General features: G+C 34.8%; 1 protein-coding gene across 1 annotated transcript in view; it reads right to left on the bottom strand.

Moving 5' to 3' along the window:
- Positions 1-5,346: 5,346 nt before the first annotated feature.
- LOC130231710 (protein arginine N-methyltransferase 3-like) overlaps positions 5,347-10,479 on the bottom strand; it is a 70,149-nt gene continuing 65,016 nt past the window's right edge. Inside the window, exon 6 of the mRNA XM_056461090.1 lies at positions 5,347-5,531. Coding sequence (XP_056317065.1) covers positions 5,422-5,531 — 110 coding nt within the window. The 3' untranslated portion in view covers positions 5,347-5,421. The remainder of the gene's footprint in view (positions 5,532-10,479) is intronic.

The following is a 10,479-nucleotide window of genomic DNA, read 5'->3' as shown; positions in this document are numbered from 1 at the left end:
TCGTGACTGATTAATAAACTTGTCCCTCAGGACTATGTAAAGATGTTCATCTGACGCACAGAGAAGATTCTGCAGACGCAGGCATCGTGGGGGCTGCAGAGTTGACCGAGTCCTATATACATATAGACAAATCGAATGACTTTTCATCATGCAATATTATTAAAAATAGATAACAGATCCATTTTGTATTTACTAATTATATCCCATAACCGTTTGGTTATTTATGTTCAGTGCACAGGAATTATTATTATTTTTATTTCGATAAGGCCACTGAAACAGAAGTTTTGAAAGAACTACTCTATATTTTACATCAGTTGCTAAGTTAAAAATCAAATAATGAACTTTGCAAAATTATGAAAGAGTATAATAAAACCTTTATAGCACATTTACCTAAATATTTGCGTAATTCACCGTTCTATACGTCAAACAGACGCCCACGTTCCTGCGTCACTGGCACATATATTGCTCAAGTGTAAAAGTGGGCGAGGTTTTCAGAGGAGTGGAGGCACTCATTTGTTAAAGTTTTACGCAAGACAAAAGAGGAGTATTCTTCTATTTTTAGCTTCAATGTAACCACACTGCATGCATCACCCCTGGAAGTAGAGAAAATCACTGAAATGATTACTTTTAAGTAATAATAGTTGTTTTTGTGAAGAACACACGTACAGTAGGCTATAACAGACTTTGGGCATGATGGTTGATTAATATCAAAGTGCTGAATTGCTTATTATATAGATAGTGTTACCATTTGATTAAAGATATTATAAAGTGAGTTAATCAAGAGATACATATAGTACTCTCGGTAAGGTGTTATTCAATCTGCGTCCAGCTCAGTTCCTCAGTCTTGATATCACTCTATACGCGCGCGCTGCTGCAGTGACCATCATAAATCTGCGGCCGCGCGCCTGTGATAAGCCTCTGTGCGGCTGGATTAGCTCTTCGCTCAGGGTTTAATTGCTTTGTCAACAGAGAATAATTGTAATTGATTTCTGCTTCTCTTTTCGAGTCACCTTTATACGTTCTCTTTAAAGCACGGTAAAGAGAAACAAGGTGCGCCCTAAGTAGAAAGAGTCAACAGAAATGCGCCTTTCCGGGGCCTGCTTAACATTTCTCTAATGAATAATTCGGTTTCTCAAGCAGTTTTAAATCAGGAATTATTATTATTTTGGTGGATTTATTTTTTGTAATTGTTTTGCTTTTTGGTAATTGACAGCGCACATTTTGTATAAATTGGAATAAATTGTTTAAATAAAGTAGTTCGCTTCACTTTATGTTATCCCATAATTAATCGCTCAAGATAAGATTATGCATCAGCCGATAGTCGTTTGTCTTTAATGGGATGTTGATAAAACACAAAACGTCCCCGTAAGGTATGGAATATTAATGGAGTGTTAAAGGGCCTAGTTACTTCGCTTTTTTCAAGCCTCAAAGTAAACGATAATCAGTTTATCTCTGTCATTTTTAAGATGTAACGCAAACTGGCTGCGACGTGCACGCGCATAAGGGAGCAAGACCACTAGTGTGAGTATTGGAACATACTCAGTAGCCTATATCATTTGTTACGATATTTGAGTTTCGAAATTGTGCTTTATTCTAAAAATATAATTCTATAAATATATATTAATAAATAGATGAATAAATAAACGTTGCAAACCCAAAATAGCCAAAATGATAAGTAATTTCACACATGTAGATTAACCTACCATAGACAATCGTTTGGTTATTTTATCAGCTCTCAGCATAGGCTACTGAAACATCTACTCCACTGACTGCCATTCAAACAGAATAAGCTTGTAAGTGCGTGCTATTTCGCGTTCGTGTTCACTGTTTTTAGTGCAGGGCATATAGTGTGTTCACATTGAAAATGAAAACATAAAATCAACCAGATTGAAATAACCTGAATTTAATTTTAAAAAACAAAGTATGGAATTTTGGACAATTACGTAGTGGAGGGGGCGGGGCTTTCAGACATGAATGACAAAATGATCAAGTTCATACACTAGACGGCTGAGTACACTGTAAAGATCGTCATTTGGGACACAACTGCAATTTTTCTACACTCAAAAAAATATTACTGCTGCTTGTTCAAACTACATGTTCAAAATGAGCTGAAACAACACAATACTTGTCATTTCTTTGGCCAATTTATTAGTTTTTTGTTCAGTCCCCTTAAATTTGCAAACCATTACGTTAACTTAAGCGTTTTGTGTGGAGACAACGTGAAGGAATTGTGTTGGTCAAGCTACCTGGTTAGGGGATTTGTAGTTCCCAGCATGCTTTGCGTGGGATTGAATTAGAAGAAAATATTGACAATAATCTTAGGTGTTTAATGCTAATAGAAAGACTTGTTACCGAGTATAATCTTTACTTCAGTTTGAAGATTAAGAAAATTTTCATGTAATATTTTGAGTTTTGAGATTACCACCTTACAGAAGCACCCATGCTTTGGGTGTTGGCAGTTTAATTAGCAAAAATGCAGTTTGTTGCTTTGCTCAGTGAGCAATAACGGTCCTAAAATGAGTTTTGAGATCAGTCTCAATCAACTGTATATGTAGCTCATGAATGGCTCTTTAGGTTCATTTAGGATAACTTCAAATAAAATGTACGACACATAATAGACATACATGATATTATCAGACCTTTAAGTTTGAGTTAAATAAAGATTCAAATGTATTTATACTTTTATTTGATAAAATATTGTTGGACCAACTCAATTGCATTTAATTAAGTATTTTTTTAGTTGGTGCTAAACCAATTTATTGGATGGAAATTAGTGGATGGAAAAAAGTTTTTTTTAAGTCAGCCTTAGAAATGAACCATTACTGCTGGCTGAATATCTGATGGATATATAGCACACATTACTAGATACAATTTGGGAGTTTTAAAGTCGTCATCTGATTGGAGGAATTCTAGATGATTTCTGTGTGTGTATTCTTTAATACCTGCCTGAAACGGATTTTGGTTGCTTTACATGTCTGGATGGTCTTATTTGGCCAATAAATGCTAAATGCTAAGACTATACAGCATTTAGTGCTAATATCAAAAATGTCATGGCTGTGCTGTAATATAAGCAAAACATATTGACTTCAAGGGACCTTTAATGACAGTGAATGCTAATATGGAATGTGATCAGGGCCAAACATCTTTATAAGAAACATGAAATTTGTGTTGATTGTACATAGGGATATACTTAGATAGATAGATAGATAGATAGATAGATAGATAGATAGATAGATAGATAGATAGATAGATAGATAGATAAAAACATAAGATGCTTACTCATGAATGATATACTGTAGTAATGATATGGTGATATGCATCACAAACACATTATTTCAACTTCCATAAAAAATAATTGGCACCTCTACGTGGTCAATCTTTGCAAACTAAAGAAAAGTGTTCAAAACTGACTCTTGAATGAAGAGTCAGTTTTAGTCAGTTTTATTTTTTTGTAATAATGTGTGCTGATAAAAATTTCGAGCTTCTTTTGGCCCCAATCAGCTAACATATATTTCAGTTTACATGTAGATATCTACACAATACTGTTTCCATAAAATGTACACAATGAGACCTTTAATAGTTATAATGTGTGACGCATGTACATATTTAAGTGTTTAGGAACTTTTTAGCTCATACTGTCTGTCAGTAATATTTTAAAGTGTGGTCATGTTCAAAGGTCCTAACATGACCACACTTTAAAATATTACTGAAAGTATGAGCTAAAATGTCACACATTATAACAAACTGTGCAATGATGTATTTAAGTATTTATTCATTGACTTTTGTGGTTTTGATTTGATTATATATATATATATATATATATATATATATATATATATATATATATATATATATATATATATATATATATATATATATATATATATATATAATCCCCTCTTTTGCCTTCAGAACTGCCTTAATCCTTCATGGCATAGATTCAACAAGATAATGGAAATAATCCTTAGAAATTTTGGTCCATATTGACATGATAGCATCATGCAGTTGCTGCAGATTTGTTGCACATCCATGATGCAAATCTTCCGTTCCACCACATCCCAAAGGTGCTCTATTGGATTGAGATCTTGTGACTGTGGGGGCCGTTTGATTACAGTGAACTCATTGTCATCTTCAAGAAACCAGTCTGAGACGATTCACACCTTATGACATGGAGTGTTATCCTGCTGGAAGTAGCCACCAGAAGATGGGTACACTGTGGTCATAAAGGGATGGACATGGTCAGCAACAATACTCAGGTAGGCTGTGGCATTGACACGATGCTCAATTGGTACTAATGGGCCCAAAGTGTGCCAAGAAAATATCCCCCACACCATTACAACACCACCACCAGCCTGAACCATTGATGCAAGGCAGGATGGATCCATGCTTTCATGCTGTCGATGCCAAATTCTGACCCTACCATCCGAATGTCGCAGCAGAAATCGAGACTCATCAGACCAGGCAACATTTTTCCAATCTTCTATTGTCCAATTTTGGTGAGCCTATGTCAATTGTGAATTGAACTAGTGTGGTCTTCTGCTGCTGTAGCCCATCCGCCTCAAGGTTCGATGTGTTGTGTATTCAGAAATGCACTTATGCATGCCTCAGTTGTAACGAGTGGTTATTTGATTTACTGTTGCCTTTCTATCAGCTGGAACCAGTCTGGCCATTCTCCTCTGGCATCAACAAGGCATTTGCGCCCACAGAACTGCCGCTCACTGGACATTTTCTCTTTTTCAGACCTTTCTCTGTAAACCCTAAAGATGGTTGTGCGTGACAATCCCAGTAGATCAGTTCTGTAATACTGAGACCAGCCCATCTGGCACCAACAACCATGCCACATTTGCTGGCATGTGATTGGCTCAATATATATATTTTTTTGTTATTGTGTCGAGTGTCGATGTAACGTAATTTCATACTGCATTACATCTACTGTGATGTTCTGAATGACAAAAATAATGGAAACTGGAAAACTGGATGTGGAAACTTTGTGTAATGATGTAAAAAGAACCACAGTGACTTTTTAAACTTTTCCATAAAAAAAAAAGCCTATCCATCCCTACTTGGCACCATCTTGCTTATGACATCGCTTGTACCCACGCAAAAAAAAAGTTTATAAAAATGGCCTATTATTTGCTGAAGAAATAAGATTTTTTTCCTCTATAGCTTTATATCAAGAGTCAATGAGGCTTTAATTTACAGACATCAGCAGGTTTACAGAAAAAAAATAAATGAAAAAGAAGCAAGAGTTTCATTTGTCACCCAAGTTGTTGAGTCAGTATTTGGTCCCAACACAGAGAAAACACCGTCAGCTCAATACACAACCCATAAATGAGTGACATGTGGTAGAAAAAAAACTTGTTTAATAGAATGTTACAGTTATCAAACCATGGATTGCTCGAAGCATATAACGCAACCTCTTCACTGAAGGCTGTAGGTTTGCTTGTGGCCAGCAATGTTGAGTGTGATTAGCAGCGCTCTGGGGTCTTTTCTGTTCTTACGCACTGAGATGTGCCCTGGAAGATCTTCTCCTGCATAAGGAAACATACAGAGAGTGAAAAACAAGATCTGACACCATCAAGTATTCACAGTGACATCAGCCTAAATGTCAGATATTTGAGCTTTCCTGGCATGAATTTACTTTTTATTATAACTGATACTATTCTGTCAAAACTCACAGCTATGTAGTGGAAACGGCCTCTCTTTGAATACATCTGAAACTAGCTGGGGAACAGAAAGACGTGATAAAAAAGAAGCTGGGAGAGGATGACATGCAGTTTGGCTCCAGATGGTGAAGAAAGCTGCTGCTCGCTACAGTACGACTACAGTAGGAATACAGGCAGCTCGCGCTTTATCGTGAAGGCCTGAAGACAATGACGATGATTACACCAGATAATCACTTTGATTAACTTCACGTTTCACTGCCAGGCACAAATGAATGTTTACCCATTTGGCAAACAAGCCCTCCGCCTCCCATCATTTTTTTCTCCTTTGCTGCAGGTTACAGGAGATGAAAATATGCTGACTGCAGTGTTTTGAGTCAAAGAGATAGGGAGAAGTCAGACGTGACCATCACAGTTGCAGTGGGCCGTCACAAGGGTTTTAGTGTAGCTTTTACTGACAAATGATCAGATATCATAGCTTTTAATAAGGGTTGTTGTGACAAACCCATAACAATGATATTTAAAAATACATTATAACCCAGTGTCATTATGGAAAGCTGAGATCTTGCACGTAATGTATTTTTTACTAGTGAGATACACAAGGAGTAATGAAACTTGTGATTTTCTACACTGTAAAACCAAAAAAGTTAAGGTAACTCAAACCATTTAAGGAAACAGATTGCTACAAACCATTTAAGTTCAAAAACTAATCCTAATGAGTACTGTGAACTTAATCAATTTGAGTAAATGAAGCAATTTGAGCACAGTAAAACGCGATAAATAAAGAAAATAAATCAATAAACCAATAAATATAAACCAATAAATAAACCAATAAAGCACTGTAAAACCCTATAAGTTAAGGTAACTCAAACCATTTGAGGAAACCGATTGCTACAAACCATTTGAGTTAAAAAACTAATCTATACGAGTACTGTGAACTTACTCTATTTAAGTTGAAGTAATGGGGTATTTAATGAACTCATGACCTTCAACACTCTTCAGTCAATCAGTTCAAAACTCTTTTCAAATGAGTTGAATTAACTTTCAGTCAATTTTGAGTAAACTACACTCATTTTATTTGATAAAGTTGACTGTTGGGTTTTACTGTGTATAAATCTCTTTTATGGACAATTTCTTCCAGTTATCTCTTTAGCTGTGTGAAATCATCAAATGTTTTAGACCATTTTTAAAATGCTATGTTATGATTGATTTGGCAAAACAAATAAAATTAAGATAACTTTTGACTGACACAAGTTTATTTTAGTATCAAATTCTGTTTCCATTTTAATTTTTTAGTTTTAAATTTGTTTGGTACTTTTTATTAGTTTATGCATTGGCAGATTTTTGTCATTTACATGACGTTTTCAGCCAAAAACGATATATTTTTTAATTGTTTGGCTTGTTTGTTTACATACAGCAGCATTTTTTTCACACATGGTAAATTATACATAGACATTTGTTTTTGGCCATATCACTAACATGAAATCTGCAAGGTTAAAAAGCCCTTGATTTTGCACAAAATGGATTTATTCAGCCTAAAAAAACGCTTTATCAAAGCAATTCATAACTTATTGATTAGTGGCTAGTATGTATAAATTTATACGATCTCATTCACACCAGTGAAGTTTCTACAGATGAAAACTAAATAAAAATTAAGTGATGATGACAACAACGATAATAAAAAAAATATACTAACTTTTTTGTTGAATAATAAAAATGATATGAGAATGTGATTGAGAGATTGCAAAGTGGACTATTTTAAGCCCTTTCAATGGCTTGACAGACTGGTTAAATAGACTAGTAGTTTACCACATTAAAATGAAGGGTTTGCTAAATAATTGCACAATCCTGCATTTTCAGATGGCTACTGTTCTTACATGTGGATTGATTGCAACATAATTTTACATATAACTTGTGATATAAATAATGCATTTCTAATTTGTGGTCTAAAAATGGAAAAGCTATATTCCATATTTAAATAAGACGGTTTCATTTCATTTTAAGTTAGAATATTTTGTATAAATAAATGTATACAATATTTTAATTAAATGCCACATAAATTAAACCATATATATTTTAGTCAACTAAATCTAGAGTAGATTTAGTCGACTAAAATCATATGAAATTTAGTTGACTAAAACTAAACCAAAATTTGCTGTCAAAATTAACACTGATTTATACAGTTTATTACGATCTATTATGATTTGATCATCCCCCAATTACGGTTGGGTTTAGGGGTGGGGTTTCATACAAATTAACCAGTAAACTGACAAAAACGTAACAGAGAAAGACCAAAACCAACAATCCAACAGCCAACAATCCAAACATTACTTCTGCAAACATCTACCTCACTTTTAAATAGGCTTCAATGAATTACAGCACAGGTTGAAATGCTTTTTCAGTTAAATAACAAAGATTTACCACTGTGAAACATCATGCACAAGTTGTACTTGGATTTGATCAATTTCCATAACCATCTATATTCTCAGAATGTGACTCAAGCATGAACCGATATAGTAAAACTGATGGCATTGTTAACTGTTTATGTTTGCGTCTGCTTTGCAGGTATTTAAACCTGAAACTCAATTATGGTAAGGAACATCATAGGTTGTCTCGCATACATGAGGTGTTTGGCCAATCACAGTGCATAGGGTCAGCTGGCAAATCAGAGCACTTTGGACTTCCCAGAAGGTGGGGCTTTGTACAAAATGGAAGTTAGTCAGGGATACAGCTGTGGCCAGAAGCCAACACATTTTTTTTATTTTCTTTATTTAATTACATATTAAACAGTTTTATTAACCTCTACACCTACCCAAAGCCAAAACCTACTGTAATGTAACAATCATAATTGTTGTACAGTATCAGAAAAAGGATGCTATACTGATGTGTGCATTCCCAGTAGTCACAGACATATCCCTTCTAGATTTCACCCTTAATCACAGCCTTTCAGACATACCGAACATTAAGGCACTGCAATTATATGCCCAAATTAATTACTTTTTAAAATATACATGTTATAAACGAACCTTAAAATCCACATGAACTGGAAATTGCTCAGACTTTTATTTCAGTACAACTCCCAGAAACGTTTGCACTCACACACCAGTTCTTGATCCCTCCTGATTACACACACACAGCTGAAAGCTCATGATGGGCTGATTACCAGGACTATAATATATGCATCTCGTTCACACACACACACTCTTTGCTGAGTCTTGTGATCTCCAAGTGAGCATTATCAAAGCGTTATCTTAGTTCTTGCCTTTTATATTTATGACCTTTGCTTTGTTTATGTTGGTTTGCCGCCTGTCCCAACCATTCGCCTGTATTCTGACTACACTTTTGGATTACCTTTATGCTCCTGTTTTGACCTTTGCCTGCCTGACTATTCTGTGTAATAAAGCTGCATGTGGATCCTCACCTCTGTTGTCAACCCAACTCTTTACACTAATGCTAAAAAAGGGTATTATTATGCAGTTCCTATGGAAGCTCTCAGGTTGATGTCAACAGATGGAGCACCACTCCAAAAAAAGCAAATGGTCAGACTTTGATTGAAGACTACCAAAACAAACTTTTTTTTTTTAGTGGATTAATTATTTACCTTAAAAATAATGATGTGAGCTAGCAAAATAAAATACGTAAGTTTAGATTTTTAAGTGGACTTCAAAGGCTAGACATTAGCACAACTCAAGTCAGAACAAAACAGACTTGAGAAGCAAGTCATGCACTAAAGCGTTGAGAAAGAAAAAAGAAAAAAAAAGCTAAATCCTATATTTTTCTTTCTTTATTTTTTTGGAAAATGTATTTTATTCAACCAATTGATCTGCTAAAAACCCTTTAATTAAAATCAGCTGTGCAGTGAAAGGCTTGACAGATGGCATATTTCCTACCAAAAGTAAAAGGCACACATGCCGAGTTTTCTCTTGACCAGTATGTGCTCAAATGATAGAAAGATCTATTAAACTTCAGTGCCCTGCAGAAAATGGCTGTGTGCATCAAGCCGCTCTGTGTCTGTGCTTCATAACAAACACTTTCCCAGTTACCGCCGATGGGCTTTGATACACAGGTCTGTCGAGAAAACCAAGACACACCAAGTGAAATTACTTGACCTCGGCAATTCCAGCTAAACAGTACAGCGCTTTAGGATAGTTACTGCAAGATTTTATTTTGACTTTTAATCTAAAGGGACTGTTCACCCAAAATTAAAATAGTGTATTATTTGTTAACCAACCTTATTCCAAACCTCCCGAGCAACACAAACTGTTCAGTCCAAATAATTACAGTTTAAGTAAATAAAATGACAAGAAATAGAAAAAAGGAAATAAGAAAGGAAGAAACAGGAGGTTTGAAAAGGATTTGGAATAAATCAATTTTTTTTGGGATGAACTATTCCTATACTACACTCTCAGAAAAAATGGTACAATGTTGTACCAAAGAAGGTACAAACCCTTGTCACTGGGGCAGTACCTTTTTATAGAACAGAATTGTACCTCAAGACAAAGAAACACATTTGCACCATTGCAGTTTATACTTTTAAGAACATGATTTGTACCATGGGAAACCAAAATGTACCTTTGGTTTTTAAAACCTGCAGATACAATATTGTACCTTCATCAAAGGTACAAATCTGATCCATGAAAGTACCACTACAGTGACAAGTCACTTTGTACCTTAACACTGTCAAATGTGTTCCTTTAAAAACTATTTAAAGGTTTTTTGCTTTATTCAAAATGTGTCCATTTTTTCAGTAAATATAAAACCTTAAATACATTTTAAACAATGTTTTTTAAAAAAGTTTATTTTTGTGTAAATGCAC

This window comes from Danio aesculapii, chromosome 7 (genome assembly GCF_903798145.1).
Source record: "Danio aesculapii chromosome 7, fDanAes4.1, whole genome shotgun sequence".
Lineage (NCBI taxonomy): Eukaryota > Metazoa > Chordata > Actinopteri > Cypriniformes > Danionidae > Danio > Danio aesculapii.
This window is presented reverse-complemented; position numbering and strand designations above follow the sequence as displayed.